The 17,942-nt window shown below is 44.1% G+C and overlaps 1 protein-coding gene across 1 annotated transcript in view; it reads left to right on the plus strand.

The window, feature by feature from the left end:
• ITGA9 (integrin subunit alpha 9) overlaps window positions 1–17,942 on the plus strand; it is a 447,293-nt gene that overhangs the window by 62,514 nt on the left and 366,837 nt on the right. Inside the window, exons 4-5 of the mRNA XM_040433941.1 lie at window positions 5,080–5,203; window positions 11,612–11,679. Of these exons, the coding sequence (XP_040289875.1) occupies window positions 5,080–5,203; window positions 11,612–11,679 (192 nt within the window). The remainder of the gene's footprint in view (window positions 1–5,079; window positions 5,204–11,611; window positions 11,680–17,942) is intronic.

Below are 17,942 nucleotides of genomic sequence, written 5' to 3' on the forward strand. Positions count from 1 at the left end.
TTAAGATTACTCTGAATCTTTTGCCAAATGGTAGACAAAGACGAGGAAAATCTCTCCTCCTCAGGTAAACCAGAAAGAGCCCCTCCCGAGAATGTCCCAAACTGCGGATGGAACCCATATGCACCAAAGAATGGTGACTTATCAGAAGATTCCTGACGACGGTTGTTCAGAGCAAACTACGCAAGAGGGAGAAATGAACACCAATCCTCCTGGTTCTCTGCCACAAAACAGGGCAAATATGTCTCCAGATTCTGATTGAGGCGCTCAGTCTGACCATTTGACTGCGGGTGAAAAGCAGAAGAGAAGGACAGCCGAACCCCCAGGCGAGAACAGAAAGCCTTCCAGAACCTGGACACAAACTGCGTGCCTCTATCGGAAACAATATCAGAGGGAATGCCGTGCAATTTAACAATATGGTCGACAAAAGCTTGCGCCAACGTTTTAGCATTGGGTAAACCAGGGAAAGGTACGAAATGAGCCATCTTGCTAAAACGGTCCACCACCACCAGGATCACCGACTTCCCCGAGGAACGAGGAAGATCCGTGATAAAGTCCATGGACAGGTGTGTCCAAGGACGGGAAGGTATGGGTAACGGGAGAAGGGAACCTGAAGGCCGTGAACGAGGGACCTTAGCGCGAGCGCACGTCTCACAAGCAGCCACAAAACCCTCCACCGACTTACGAAGAGCCGGCCACCAAAATCTCCGAGCAATGAGATCTACCGTGGCTCTACTCCCGGGGTGACCAGCAAGAACCGTATCATGATGCTCCTTAAAGAGTTTGTGACGTAGCTCAGGAGGCACGAACAACTTCCCAGAAGGACAACGGGCAGGTGCCTCAGTCTGGGCAGCCTGGACCTCGACCTCCAAATCGGAATATAGAGCAGAAACAACTACCCCCTCCGCCAAAATGGGACCCGGGTCCTCGGAGTTTCCTCCTCCCGGAAAACAGCGAGAGAGAGCATCAGCCTTCACATTTTTTATCCCAGGTCGGAATGTAACAACAAAATTGAATCTGGAGAAGAACAGAGACCATCTGGCCTGTCTCGGATTCATACGCCTGGCCGACTCCAAGTATGCCAGATTCTTATGGTCGGTAAAAACGGTGATAGGGTGCCTGGCCCCCTCCAACCAATGGCGCCATTCCTCGAAAGCCAACTTGATGGCCAACAACTCCCTATCTCCCACATCATAGTTTCTCTCTGCCGGGGAGAGTTTTTTAGAGAAAAAGGCACAGGGTCGCCATTTGGCAGGAGAAGGGCCCTGGGACAAAACCGCACCCACACCCACCTCGGAAGCATCAACCTCAACAATAAAAGGTAAGGAAACATCGGGATGCACCAAGACGGGAGCAGACGCAAAACTCTCTTTAATCTTAGAAAAGGCTGCAAGCGCCTCCTCCGACCAAGAGGAAAAATCCGCCCCCTTTTTTGTCATGTCAGTAAGGGGTTTGACAACAGAGGAATAATTCAAAATGAACTTTCTGTAATAGTTCGCAAAACCCAGAAAGCGCATCAATGCCTTCTGATTCTCAGGAAGCTCCCACTCAAGTACAGCACGGACCTTCTCCGGATCCATGCGAAAACCAGAAGCAGAGAGGAGAAAACCCAGAAATTGAATCTCCGATACCATAAAAAGACATTTCTCCAGCTTGGCGTACAATTTATTTTCCCGCAGAATCTGCAGAACCTGAAAAAGATGATCCTGATGGGTCTGAACATCAGGGGAAAAAATCAAAATATCATCAAGATACACCAATACAAATTTCCCCATTAAATGGTAGAAAATACTATTAACAAAATGCTGAAAGACGGCCGGAGCATTCATCAGGCCGAAAGGCATAACGAGATTCTCGAAATGCCCGTTAGGGGTATTAAAGGCCGTTTTCCATTCATCCCCCTCTCTGACCCTGACCAGGTTGTACGCGCCTCTCAAATCCAATTTGGAAAACACCTTGGCCCCAACAATTTGGTTGAAGAGGTCCGGGATCAGAGGAAGGGGATAGGGATCGCGAATCGTGATACGGTTCAGCTCCCTAAAATCTAGGCAAGGTCTCAGAGAGCCATCTTTTTTTTTAACAAAAAAAAACCCCGCGGCCACAGGTGACTTTGAGGGACGAATATGCCCCTTCTCGAGACTCTCGGAGATATAGGTTCGCATTGCGATTCTTTCTGGTTGTGAGAGATTGTAGAGGCGTGCTTTTGGCAGCTTGGCGCCGGGAATGAGGTTAATGGGACAGTCAAACTCCCGGTGAGGAGGTAGCTCCTGAACACCGCTCTCGGAAAACACGTCCGAGAAATCAGAGAGAAATGATGGCACCGTTTTAGTAGACACCTCTGCAAAAGTCGCTGTGAGACAATTCTCTCTACAAAAGTCACTCCACTCATTTATTTGCCTTCCTTGCCAATCAATAGTGGGGTTATGTCTAGTGAGCCAGGGTAACCCCAAAACTAGAGGAGAAGGCAATCCGTTAAGGACAAAACAAGATATATCCTCCACATGAGTGTCACCTACAGCTAGCCGGATATTGTGAACAATGCCCTTCAGAGATCTCTGTGAGAGTGGAGCAGAGTCAATAGCAAAAACAGGTATATCCTTTTCTAATGTGCAAACCTGAAAACCATGCATGGCTACAAATTGAGTGTCAATAAGATTGACGGCCGCTCCACTATCGACAAAAATCTCACAAGAAATGACTTTGCTCTCTAGCGCCACCCTGGCAGACAGGAGAAAACGGGAACTGCAGGTCAGAGGAAAAGCATCAATTCCTACATCAACTTTGCCCAAAGTAGCAGATGAAGCAGAATTTGATGATTTACCTTTTGAGGTTTTTCTCTTATTATCGCTCTTAGTACAGTTCAAGAATCTCCTAGACGGACAAACATTTGCCAAATGACCTATGCCCCCACAACAAAAACACACCATACTCTGAGGACTAAATCCTCTTTTATCAGGGGCAAGTCGACCTAGCTGCATGGGCTCCTCCTCAGAGGGGAGCGAGACAGGATGAGGCCCCTGCACACTGAATGAGTCCGCACCACTGCCCCTAGACTGACAATGGCTGGACAGAGAGGTCTTGTTTCTTTCTCTTAGACGCTTGTCAAGGCGTACCGCCAATGACATGGAAGACTCTAAGGACGTTGGTCTCTCATGGAAAGCAAACGCATCTTTCAATCTCTCTGAGAGACCATGACAGAACTGACTCCGGAGTGCAGCATCATTCCAACCCGAATCAGCTGCCCATCTCCGAAATTCAGAACAATAAAGCTCCGCAGACAGTTTGTTCTGGCATAAAACACGTAAGTTAGATTCGGCCAGAGCAACACGATCCGGGTCATCATAAATCTGCCCCAGGGCCACAAAAAATCTTTCCACGGATCGAAGGGAGGGATCCCCTGATGGCAGCGAAAAAGCCCAAGTCTGAGCATTACCCCTGAGCAGGGAGATGACAATCCTCACCCTCTGCTCCTCCTTACCAGAGGAGTGGTGACACAAGCAAAAATGGAGTTTGCATGCCTCTCTGAAGCGAACAAAATTCTCACTGCCCCCGGAGAACGTTTCCGGAAGTGAGACCTTTGGCTCGCAACAGACTCCATGAGCCGGAGCAGAGTCCAATGCTTGAAGCTGAGTCATAGATTGACGGAGATCCGCTACTTCCAAAGAAAGACCCTGCATGCGGTCAACCAGGCCAGAAAGCGGATCCATGTCAAAAAAGGACGGTTTTGGTGGATTATAATGTCACGGCTGTATGTGAGCAACAATAGTATACACAGTAAAAGGGCTACTGACCGGACCCAAACTAGGGAGAATAAAGGGTGACCCCTGTCAGACCCTCAAAGCTCTCCCTATTCTGCTAAAGCACATGCCCGGATCCAAATGGCGGAACGAGGCATGCCCACGTACCTAAGACTGATGACCACTGTAACCCCTACAATAGTGGAAGGGGCACGGCCACCGGTGCCCTACTCAGTATATGGAGGGAACCGTGGCCACCTCAGATCCAGTCAGAAAATAATCAGGTACACAACAATGTCTGTACACTTAGCTGAAGGTGTTGCAGCCGCAGAGAAGACGGATCCAAGGACAGCTGGCAATATCCGGAGTGCTTGCTGCAGCAGAACACAGGTCCAGTTAACTGATAGCTACAAGTGAAGATACTAAAGCAAGAGCTACAACTGAAATGAGAACTATAATCCACGCCCTACAATAGGAGGAGGGGTGATATAAAGAGAGGGAAATCAAACGCATGAGGAACAGCTGGGAGGAAGGAAACCAAAAGTAAACAGAGCAGTGAGAACTCCTCCCAGCTCTAGTAGTGACATCATCACAGGGGTGGAGAAACAGAGCTGTGAGAACGTCCCAAAGCTCTGGTAGTGACAATAGCATATCTATATCCCATTCTATTAACCAATGAATCTTGTTTTAGAGAAGGGATAATTGTGAGGATGTGATGCCCTCCAGGGACTGTTGTTCAAGGATAAGAAAAATGAGTTATGCAGTATACATTTCAATGAAAGCAGATCTGTTAGCGGACTATGCTGCCCCATGTAAGGACATTATTGCATGAGAGTATGTCTGCTTTCTTATTAACCAAAATGGCATAAAAAAAAATTGCCTTTGCATAAGGCTCTTTTCATATTGCATTCTTCATTGTCCATTGGAGTTGTACATAGGGAGGACACAGTGCCCATTGCCTATAGGCTTCCAGTGTAAAAAAAATAAAATAAAGTATACCGCACATGATGCGCTATTCTATGTAGCAAAAAAAAGGTATAATGCTATATATCAGCCCAACAAAAGCCCAAACTGAGGTGTTCCCATAAAATGCAACCTTGATGGAGGTTGTGTCAGTCCTCGCATGACAGATGCAGCCCCCTAGAATAATAGTCCCTGGTAAGTAGCAGAATATTACAGTACTGTAATGACAGAAGCTAAAGCTAGCATGACAGCTGTTCTTAGTTTATATTCATCGGTATTCAGATCTGCAAGCTCCCTACTGGCAGCGTAGATAGAACCATGTTTGTTTTCACTAGGGATTAGCTCCTCGTCTTTATTAACTATATCCATGATATCTATTTAGGCATGTGCTCATCGCTGGAAGAATATCTACTATGAAAGTGAGGTTATACTTCCGTATGGTTCCTGCATCATTCTCCCACCAAATCTGCAGGCCAGTGGGAAGAAGCTATTGCCTTGCTACGAGGGTAAGTGTTAAATCCAAAGAGATTTTTCTAAATGTGATCAATGTTATAGTTTGTCAGGCACAAAGCTGTTGTATGCTTTTCTTCTTTTTTTGGGGGGGATGTGGAGGCATTTAGTAATAGTTCTTTATCTTTTTTACTGTATGGGGAAAAAAAAGCACATATATGCGGCTGACCTGTTGCAATGAAATCTGCTTTGTTTGATAACAACAAATATAGATTGATGAAAAAATGTAATCGCTTTCCTGTGGAGGCAGGGGCGGACTGGCAATAGACCCTACTGGCTAGATTCCTGGTGGGCTGATGCGCAGGAGGCTGCCCGAGCCCTCCTTATGGCTTCTGGCTCTGTTCATAAAGATCTAATGCTCCCATTAGCACTCGGGAATGGAACAGGAAAACAGCTCTGTTTAGTGGAGGACATTTATCAAGACTGGCGTACCCATCCCTGCACTGGCTTAAGACGCGCTTAATTTATGAAGAGGCAGATGCCTATTAATAAATTAGATGCATCTCTGGCCCTCCATGCGCCAGCCAGAGGATGGAGTAGACTCCAGCTATGACTTTTGCCAGTTTATGGCATAATCTATAGTAAATCAGTTGTACCTTACAAGTCCCGGCCATTCTGCTAAGCCCCACCCCTTTCTCACAACTTTTCTAAAGTGATGAGAAGATAAAAAAAATTACACAAATGGTGCTGCACATATGGCATGCGCTATAATATGCAACATTTTTATGACACAATTGGCGTAAACACATTGATAAATACCCCTCAGTGTGTAGTGGCCATGCCGGGTTACAGTAGCTAAGGTCCTATTGAAGTGAATGGGAGCTGAAGTGCAGTAACCCGACATGGCCCCTACACTTTGCATGGAGCTGTGTTTCCTGCTTCACTCAAATTTCTAGCTCCAGCGCCAGAAGCTGCAGGGAACAGTTGATTGGCTGGTGAAAGTTCCATTCTGAATTCAGATGTATAACTGTCCTCAGAAGTTGTCATGGTAATATTTTGAGCAACACTTAGATATTGCTAGCCATGCTTACTTGTGTTTACCCCACCTACAACGTGGGGTTAATTTTAGTTTTATTTCCAGGCCCATTTTCAGTTCCCAGTCTGCCTTTTGTGGAGGTACACTGATGAGCAAAAGGGTAACAATGTTGTAAACTTTTGACTTTCAGGCTCCTTATCTTACCATCCACTACAGCTTTGTGAGACTACCTTAATTTTATAGACAATCATCTTGGCTCTCTCATACATAAACTGGACTTGCAATTATTTAGCATATGATTAGTTATTCAGATTCTTCTCATGTAACTCCATTGTTACTGTTCTGCTCCTGGTGGTGGAACAATCTTTTTCTTCTTGTATACTACAAATTACAACCTGTTCTCATATTCCCTAATAGCTCAGTATATTATTAGGTTGATTCCCAAGCGAAGGGTCACTGGTTCGAATCCAGGAGAAGCCATGAAAAAGATTTCCCAAAAAAAGAGAAACAGCATCATCCAGCTCATCAATAGCGGTATCTCAACCAAGAAAATTGCCAAACTGCATCATGTGAGTACCATGACAGTTTGAAGAATATGAAATGAAGTCCGTCCATCCATACCAAAGCAAAGAGGTAGACGTCTAAAATATCGAGTCGAGAAGTCGGTTCATCACTAGGGCCATCATTTCTGGCGCGGCAAACACGGCAGTGGAGGTGGCTTGTATGCTTCGTAATAGTGAGATCACAGACGTCCGTGCATGGATCGAGAAATTGAAGGAACTGTCAAGTTTGGTGGAGGAAGCCTGATAATATGGGGTTGTTTCACAGCCATAGGCATTGGATACTTGACCAGGAGCAATGATGGTCTCAATGCTGAGCTATATGTGAGTATCCTACAAGACAAGTTACTTTGTACACTTGAGTACTATGGATATCAAAAGGACGAAATAGTGTTCCAGCAGGACAACGACCCAAAGAATATGGTTTTATGACAATGATGTAAAGGTGCTGGATTGGCCCTTATAGTCCCTAGACCTCAACCCAAATGAACACTTGAGGGTAGAGTTGAAGATAAAGCTGTATTTGTACCCAAGTGAGTCCACCAGTATGCACCAACAGTGGGAGCGTGTAGAAGAGACATGGGAGCAGATTTCAGTTGAGACATGCTTGAATCTGATCGAGAGCATGCCCAGAAGGATTCAGGCAGCGTTGAAAACCAAAGGTGGATTTACAAAATGTTAAAAATTTTAATTTAGAATTTTAGGAGCAAAACAGTTACAATGCAGCTACCTGACAAGAATCTGCATAACTAATCATATGCTAAATAGTTGCAGGTCCAGTTTATGTATGAGAGAGCCAAGATGATTGTCTATAAAATGATGCTAGTCTCATGTTCAAAGCTGTAGTGGATGGTGAGATATGGAGCCTGAAAGTCAAAAGTTCAAAACATTGTTACCCTTTTGTTCGTCAGTGTAAGGCTACTTTCAAACTCACGTTCAAGGCTCTCAGAAGCGGTCCAAAACGGATCAGTTTTGCCCTAATGCATTCTGAATGGAAAAAAATCAGCTCAGAATGCATCAGTTTGCCTCCGTTCCGTCTCCATTCCGCTTTGGAGGCGGACACCTAAACGCTGCTTGCAGCGTTTTGGTGTCCGTCTGCCGAAACTGAGCCAAACGGATCTGTTCTGACACACAATGTAAGTCAATGGGGACGGATCCGTTTTCTATGACACAATAGAAAACGGATCTGTCCTCCATTGACTTTCAATGGTGTTCATGACGGATTTGTCTTGGCTATGTTAAAGATAATACAAACGGATCCGTTCTGAACGGATGCAGATGTTTGTATTATCTGAATGGATCAGTCTGTGCCGATCCATGACAGATCCGCACCAAATGCGAGTGTGAAAGTAGCCTTAGTGTACTGTCCCCACAAGCCAGGAGACCTCTGTGGGCTGTGCCATTCTTTGCAGCAGTGGTTCTGCTTGCAATGCCTGGTTTTATTACATGGAAGATGTGCTTGTGGAAGAAATCAATTTAATGCAATCTTTCCTCCTTATGGAAAAAAAACGGATCTGCAAAATATACGGATGACATCTGTGTGTATTCCGTATTTTACGGAACGGAACAGCTGGCCCCTAATAGAACAGTCCTATCCTTGTCCGTAATGCAGACAATAATAGGACATGTTCTATTTTTTTACGGAACGGAAATATGGACATACGGAAAAGGAATGCACATGGTGTAACTTCCTTTTTTTTGCGAAGCCATTGAAATGAATGGTTCCATATGCGTTCCGCAAAAAAACCCGGAACGGAAATGGATAGAAAATACGTTTGTGTGCTTGAGGCCTTACTGTGCCCCTCATTTTATATTGCGTAATGTTATGGACCACACACTAACATCTATAGCAATTCTAGTTGTAATCCACCTTCAAGATTCGTAGCAGAGAAACGATCACTCCTGGCACTTGTGACCAGGCTCTTTTTAGAGTTTTCGCTGGTTACATTGTAAAGAATAGTTACCGGCAGAAGTGTAACTTGAAGCTCCAGTACAGGGTCCACCTCCTGCCATGTGACATTTTTAATACTGCTGTCTTCCCATTGAATGAGGGGCCTTTGGGTCCCCTCTGGCACCAGGGTCTGGGGGCGACAGCTGCTTCTGCACCACCTATAGTTATGCCAATTAGGTTAAGAAACAGTGTGTCAGTGCAAAAATACTGTGTGCAAGCATTCTGTATCATTATACGGTATATTCACCTCTGGATTAAACATTAAAAAAACAATTCAGGCGTAAAGCTGTATTCCAAGTATATACCGTATTTCATAATTGGGATATATTATACATAGAAAAATACTACAGAAACACATCAGAAATATTCCTATAATATGATGTTATATAGATTTCTAGGATATGCCATAATATTCTGATCAGTGGTGGTCTGACAAGAGAATGGGCCAGTGTTGTAGATTCCTGCGCATGAGATAGCTACGGTGAACATTATTACTGGGGGGCACTTTGGGGGACATTATCACTGCTGGGGGCCACTTTGGGGGACATGAATACTGGGGGGCACCCATGGGGGACATTAATACTGGGGGGCACTTTGGGGGACATTATTACTGCTGGGGGCCACTATGGGAGAAATTATTACTGGGGGGCACTTTGGGGGACATTATTACTGCTGGGGGCCACTATGGAGGACATTATTACTGCTGGGGGCCACTTTGGGGGACATTAATACTGGGGGGCACTTTGTGGGACATTATTACTGCTGGCCACTATGGGGGACATTAATACTGGGGGGCACTTTGGGGGACATTATTACTGCTGGGGGCCACTATGGTAAACATTAATACGGGGGGGGGGCACTTTGGGGGACATTATTACTGCTGGGGGCCACTATGGGAGACATTATTACTGGGGGGCACTTTGGGGGACATTATCACTGCTGGGGGCCACTATGGGAGACATTATTACTGGGGGGCACTTTGGGGGACATTATCACTGCTGGGGGCCACTATGGGAGACATTATTACTGGGGGGCACTATCACTGCTGGGGGCCACTATGGGGGACATTAATACTTGGGGGCACTTTGGGGGACATTATTACTGCTGGGGACCACTATGGGGGACATTAATACTGGGGGGGCACTTTGGGGGACATTATTACTGCTGGGGGCCACTATGGGAGAAATTATTACTGGGGGGCACTTTGGGGGACATTATTACTGCTGGGGACCACTATGGGGGACATTAATACTGGGGGGGCACTGTGTGGGACATTATTACTGCTGGGGTCCACTATGGGGGACATTAATACTGGGGGTGGCACTTTGGGGGACATTATTACTGCTGGGGGCCACTATGGGAGACATTATTACTGGGGGGCACTTTGGGGAGACATTATTACTGCTGGAGGCCACTGTGGGGAAAATGGATGCAAAAGTAATAAAAAAAAATGGCCATGAAAAATGGACTGTGTATCAGTTTTTCATGGCCATTTTTTTCAGTGTTGTGTGAACATAGCCGAACTCTAGTACAACCTTTGTAATTATTCATTAAGAAGTATTTGCGCCTAAATGCATTAAAGGGGTTGTCTCACTTCAGCAAATAGCATTTATCGTGTAGGGGAAGTTAATACAAGCCACTTACTAATGTATTGTTATTATCCATATTGCTTCCTTGGCTGGCTTGATTCATTTTTCTATTGCATTATACACTGCTCGTTTCCATGGGTACGACCACCCTACAATCCATCAGCAGTGGCCATGCTTGCACACTGTAGGAAAAAGCGCCATCCTCTCTGGTGGCCGAGACAGTAGGAGCTCACATAGGCCGGTGCTTTTTCCTACAGTGTGCAAGCATGGCCACTGCTGATGGATTGCAGGGTGGTCGTAACCCGTGGATAAAGTGATGGAAGCAAAGGAGGAAATATGGACCATCACAATACATTAATAAGTGCCTTGTACTAACTTTCTCTACATAATAAATGCCATTTGCTGAAGTGAGACAACCCCTTTAAAATGGCTTCCTGGCAACAGGCTCCAAATCTATCTGACTCTTTTTTTTGCTACACAAATAATAGGTGAGAGGATAGATTGCAGGACGGAAGGCAGAGATGAAGCAGATAAAAGGGAGTATGACTGCAGGATAGACTCCATAGTCCTGCATAGGAACTGTGGAAACAGAACAGTAGGGGATTTGTAGTCAAGACCTGTTGCAAAGTTGCTTTATTTTTCATTTTAGATGCATTGAAACTAGAAAAGACAATTAATTTGAATGTTTATGTAGCTTTTAAATGTTTTTATTTTTAATCTGGAGCAAATCACTTTTCCTGAATACAGCTTCTATAGCCTCTGTCTTTTAAAACGTATTAAGGTTGTTTGCCCATCTGACGTATAAATCCTATTACATACTGTAATGCTTTTCTCCACAGAAATATTATTTGCTATTTGTATGATTTCTTAGAATAATGCATTCCTTAGTAATTCCTCTTCAGAGAATCACAGGAGTTTATAGTAAGTACAACTTGTAGAAGTGTGAAGCATTACTGCCCGTCTGAATAATAACATGTAAATCTATGGCGGTCCATCTTCAGCTTATTTAACATATCCCTTCCAGCTAGAGTTAGCTTTAGATTCTCCAGTCCCTTAAGTTCCTACGCTATAAATGTGATAATACTTCCCCAAATCTCCCAACTTAGAAGACAGTGTGTCTCTGAGACATAGAGCTGAGGTGGAATGCAGTCGTTTTCAGGCCTACATACTTGTGGCTCAGTCATTTCCCAAACTGGCGGAGGTTTAGGCTTTTGTGGTTGGGTGGTACATGTGGTAAGATATACTGTGTGTAACAATGTTAGGCCCCACGCAGCCAAAGTTAACTGTACAGACTGCTATAACCACGCTGTATTTTATATGCTTTCCAGAATACAAGAAGAAATATGGAGAGGAACACGGCTCATGCCAAGCGGGGATTGCAGGATCCTTCATGGAGGTCGGTGACGTTCTTTCCATGAAACGTTTCATTGTTAATATTGTTAATTGGTCTTTTTTAGGAGAAGTATAAAAAGGTGTTTAAGGGTTGTCCAAATATTTATTTAAATTAGTTTTAGAAGGAGCAGAAAATCACAAAAAAGTGGTTTTTAGACTAAAAATAGTTCCTGTTACTCAACTGTTACAGAATCCGAGTCCGATAACCCCATTACCTTTCCTGTAATTATCCTTTGGCAATGGAAATCTAGTGTTTATCATTCTCTAAAGTCGCTGGTGTGTCTTCTCAGTTTAATGAAACCCAGGCCTAAGAAGGAGGCCTGCACGTTCCTTCCATGCCTACAGCTGCTCTTTTAGTAGGTATAGTATTTCTACTAATATAGCCGTAGTGAAATCTGCACCCCTTTAATCCCACGTTTCACTCCTCACCCTCTTGTGTTTGGTAAGAATGTCCCGAAGAAAAATCAAAAGTAGCTGACATATTTTTGGATCTTCTATTCTGGCTGATTATCATTATTCTAAATGAGGGTTATTATATACTGAACTCCTTGTGCAGATTTAGCTGGATGTCATTTTGAAGGTGTTGTCCCGTGAAGCAGAAGTTTCACTAAAGTGCTCAGTGGCATGGCATCAGTGAGGGGGAGAATATATTTTTTTCTTTTACACAGTTCTAAGCACCTCTTTAAAGGTGGATTTTCACAGTGCAAAATTTGGGCACATTATTGGGAATGGGCATTCCTGCGAACACTCGTTCCCAATAATCTGCCCGTCTAATTGTGCCACCAATCTCCCTATGAACGACCAAAATGCTCATTCATCAGGTGATCCTGTCTAAAGAGCGATCTCCTGCCCAGAAACAATGCAGCTGTATGAGGATGAGCGATTGAATTAGCAGTCCCTCGTTCTCATACTGTGGAGGTGATCATGCAGTGCTTCACTTCCACTTAATAAGCGGCCGACTGACAAAACAAAGCAACGCACCAGTGGATTCTGGCAGGCAGTTCTGTCGCCGGAACTGCCTGCCGGATCTGGCAATCCGGACGCAACCGGATCCGTCTGACAAATGCATTGAAATACCAGATCTGTCTCTCCGGTGTCATCTAGAAAAACAGATCCGGTATTTTATTTTTTTCCCCACAGATTTAAAGGTCTGCGCATGCGCAGACCGGAAGAACGGATCCGTCAATGTGGCAATTTTAATGCCGGATCTGGCACTAATACATTTCAATGGAAATTAATGCCGGATCCGGCATTCCGGCTAGTGTTCAGGATTTTTGGCCGGAGAGAAAACTGCAGCATGCTGCAGTATTTTCTCCAGCCAAAAAAACGTAAGAGGGACTGAACTGAAGACATCCTGATGCATACTGAACGTAATGCTCTCCATGTAGAATGCATTAGGATAAAACGCTAGTGTGAAAGTACCCTTAACAGGACAGAAGTAAAATAATGGTGGCCAGACCTGTTATCATTAGGGATGAGCGAATTGAGTTTGGATGCTTTATCCGAGGTCGATTCGCTCATCCCTAGTTATCATATAATGTGTGAATCTTTGAACATACATGATGCTGGTTAGCTCGCCTATACAGCCAATGCTGATTTTGAGGAACACTAATAGCAGGGCTGCTGAATCCTGAAGATTTCCTTATAACCAATGTGTGTATCCTCAGCTACCATGAAAAACACAGGTGGACCTCACCAGTAAAGGCATGTGTGTCCTCTATGCCCAAAATGAGTACAATAGTGTATCACCTTAGCCAGTGTGTGCAATGTGTGCACTCAAAGTTAGAAAACAATCACCCCAGCAACATTTTCATTTGGAAAAAAATAGTTGTTTGTATTTTCAAGTGTACGTTCCCTATGGAATGTTATTGTGACACTAAAGGTGATGGTGGACTACACCAGCAGCATGCACCCCCAAAAAATGTAATGGATTCACACTGGTTAACCTCACAAGTCACATTCAAAATGGGTCTACTCTTTCTTTTGATAAATTGGCTCTTCACCCGAGTAACGGATGCGCACAGACCATGCAAACGGAATGCTGCATGTGAGTAATATACACGAGACATAAGAGCCATACACAGTGACATTCACAGTATGGACACACTGGTTGTAGAGAAATACTCTAGTTCTATATGTATACAACACAGGACAGCACGGTGGCTCAGTGGTTAGCACAGGTGCCTTGCAGCGCTGGGGTCCTAGATTTGAATCCGACCAAGGTCTCTATCTGCATGGAGTTTGTATGTTCGGGGAGATAGAGACCTTGGTCGGATTCAAATCTAGGACCCCAGCGCTGCACGGGGAGTGTTTGCATGAGTTTCCTCCCACACTCCACAGACATACTGATAGCTAACTTAGATGGTGACTCCTATTGGGGACAACGTGATGCTAATGTCTGTAAAGAGCTATATAAGTGAGTAAAATAAAAAAAATAAAAAAATGTAGTGTTAAAGTGCTGAAATAATATGCTGGTGAATTATCCTAGCAACCTGTTATAATATATTATATGTGCACACAACGTGAGAGGTATACACTGGCGAATCACCCCAGCATTTTGGAAGGACATCTGCAGTACGCACTGCTCGCAAGCATCTGTATAGTTAACAGGAATGGTTTAACACCTCATTAAAACCAACACAGCTTCCCTCACTCGGAGTCTTCAGGGGTATAGCACCACTAGCCCCTTGATCTTTTAGGGAAAACTCTTTCATTGATGGTCTTTCTGGAATGAAAAATCTTTTGTCCAGCTGTTGAAAAAAAAATTCAAACATGGCCGACTTCCTTTCAGATGATGACGGCCTGTTATTAGTAGGCTAAAACAATCATTTGTTGTTGAAACTTCACCAATCAATCAAGTTGGTTGAAATCATGTGTTGTCATCAACCTTAGACTAATGTGTATGGTCACCTTTAATTTAGTAAGTTTCAGGTCAGGATTTGCCAGGTAATTATCGTCTGTAGGAGGGGCCCGGGCATTGTAGGGGGTACTTGTACTATTGGATAACCCCTTTTAAGTAATGTATCCCTTGTAATTGTTTTGGAAACATATATGCCTTCCAGACAATATACAATCTGCATTTCCCTATAGTAGTGTATCAGCTTTACAGAGGCAGGGACTTCCTTCCTAGATTTTCTGTGACTTGCACTTTTATTGTTATCTTCTGTGTGGTGTTGAGTGCTGTGACGTGACATTAATACTGAAAAATACACAAGAAAAAGACATCAACATATTTTCCCAAGACAGGCTGTCTGGATGTACAAGCGGATATAACTGCGTCAGTATAATACATTGCCACACTATTGTAGAACGTCTGGTGACTAAATGAACTTATATCTGATAATAATGTTTTTTATCACTTACATTTTTTTAACATGATTGCCTTTGTCTGTTCCATACTTACGATGTATACGATGTACTATGAGGGCTTCCATGGTGTGCCCAGTTGCACTTAGTAATATGTTCCCTTCTCAGGTAAAGGCCGGTTGCATCATAGATGTGATGCGGTTTAGTGCAAACTTCCTATGGTATGTTTAGTGCAATTGTGCTCCTAATTCAATAATGCCATCACTTTTATCCATGGTGATCATTTCTTGCTTCCTGCCCTGCATGCATTCAGCGTCCAGATGTTTTCACCTGAATGCATAGACCAAAGCTGTCATTGACAGGTTGAAGCTCCATCTTATGGCCTATTGCACACGACCGTATGGCTTTTTCAGTGTTTTGCGATCCGTTTTAAACGGATCCGTTGTTCCGTTTTTTGTTTCCGTTGTGTTTCCGTTTCCGTTCCGTTTTTCCGTTCCGTTTTTCCGTATGGCAAATACAGTATACAGTTATTTCATAGAAAAAATTGGGCTGGGCATAACATTTTCAATAGATGGATCCGCAAAAAACGGAACGGATACGGAAGACATACGGATGCACTTCCGTATGCATTCCGTTTTTTTGCGGACCCATAGACTTTAATGGAGCCACGGAACGTGATTTGCGCCCAAATATAGGACATGTTCTATGTTAAAACGGAACGGAAAAACGGAAACGGAATGCATACGGAGTACATTCCGTTTTTTTTGCGGACCCATTGAAATCAATGGCTCCGTATACGGACCGTATACGGACCGCAAAAAACGGCCAGTAAACGGGGAAAAAAAAACGGCCATGTGAAAGAGGCCTATAGGTGGTTATTGATCACCCAGAACAAGAGGCTCACGTAGCCACATAAACCAGGCATATTTAGCTCCGGGCCAGTAGAGGGCACATCTAGAGGTATACTAGAAAATGAGAAAGTACCACTGTGATTACATGGGATGATAGGCACATGACCTTAAGGTGTCTTAGGAATGCGTAATTGCTGTCTTTTAAAGAGGACCTGTCACTTCTTCTGACATATCTGTTTTAGCGACTACTTCCGTCCCCCTTGTAATACAATTTCTAGACCATCTATTCTTATGTCATGCCATTCCTTTATTATTCCTGCTAGAAGTATAAACTAAATGAATGATTTGACAAGAAGTCTATAATGAAGGTCCAGCTAGGTGTTACCAGTTGGGGTGTGTCCCTGCACAGTCTGACACTATCCAATCAGTGCTGCCAGTGTCAATCTGTGCAGGGACACACCCCCAACTAGTAACACCCAGCACGGCTTTCTTTACAAACTTCTAGCAACTCATTCATAACTTCTAGCAGGAATAATAAAGGAATGGTACAACATAAGAATACATGCTCCAGAATTATTACATGGGGAATGCAAGTAGTCACTAAGACTAAGGAGAAGTTACAGATCCTCTTTAAGTTTTAAGAGCTGGCTGCTAAACCTAAGTGCTCCTCCTACGTGTTCCCAGTTTTGTGCCTTATGTTCCGTTTACGATTTTGATCGTACTTCAAGGGACAGTCCCTGTACTGTCTTAAAAGTCTGACAAAGTAGATAGAGTTCTACAAGGTATATTTAGATGGGGAACAGAAACCTTTACCATGATGATCATTACAGGAGTTCTCTGGGGCTTTGTTTTATCCTCATGTTAATAGACCATCATCTGGTGAACACACCACATTATCTGGGGTCAGATGCAGCCCTTGATTCCCTCTGGTGGCTGTACAACACAATTATTGCCCTGTGTACCCATTTTTCAGAGAGAAGTAGCCACATAGGCATGGTCACCCTTCAGTTAGGTCTGTGGTAGATGCAGAAACTGCTGTGACTGGGGATGACCACAGTCACCTCTCAGCTGCAAATGGGGGACACCGGACCCTGCTTTTGGGATTGGTAGACATCTTAGTACTTGGACTTACATTAATGAAACATAATAGATCCTGTCAATATTCCATAAATATGTTGATAAAACCCATTTAATAATACTAATAATACCCCCACAGCACTCACATACACACAGCACTGCTAGGTGGAAGCCTCTGCCTAGCAGTGTGAAAATATAAACAAACAAGCTCTTGCCCTGCGCGGTTCAGCGTAAGGGAGAGCATGAAATGCTCCAATGCTCATATTTGGGTCCATTCACACGTCCGCAATTGTTTTGCTGTCTGCAAATTGCAGATCCGCAAAACACGGACACCGGCCATGCGCGATCCACATTTTGCGGACCACACATGGCCGGCACTATAATAGAAATGCCTTTCTTGTCCGTGTCTGTGGACAAGAATAGGACATGTTCTATTTTTTGGCTGGGCCACGGAACAGAAGTGCGGATGCGGACAGCACACTGTGTGTTGTCCGCATCTTTTGCGGCCCCGGTAAAAATGAATGGGTCCGCACCCGTTGCACAAAATTGTGGAACGGATGCGGACCCATTTTGCGGACGTGTAAATGGACCCTTAGAGGGGCTGGAGGGATGAAAATGGGGATATGTCTGGGGTCACCTCTGAACCCGGACAACCCCTTTAAATCTAATATGTTGTCTCCTCCAAATCAAAGTCCAAAATAATCTTTGTATCTTAAAAAAGATCCTCTGCGGTATCCACACTGTGGAGTTGTGTGGGACATATCATTTTAAGAGAATGATAAATGTTACTACATGGAGATATACACTGTATAGCGGTGTGAGAGTTAGCAGCCACCATAGGCCTCCCTCTGACCCCCGGGCTTCCATTCACCATCATAGATTCTATGTAGAACATACAGGTCTCCATAGGGGTCAGACCTATGATGTTACCTGAGTTTAGATGGATAGTGCATTGGAATAAATAACCCTAGTTTGCAAATGTGACAACCCTTTTAAAATTGGTAATGTCATAGGCATAACTATAGCCATAGCA

Source organism: Bufo bufo, chromosome 5, assembly GCF_905171765.1.
Source record: "Bufo bufo chromosome 5, aBufBuf1.1, whole genome shotgun sequence".
In the NCBI taxonomy this organism is placed as follows: domain Eukaryota; kingdom Metazoa; phylum Chordata; class Amphibia; order Anura; family Bufonidae; genus Bufo; species Bufo bufo.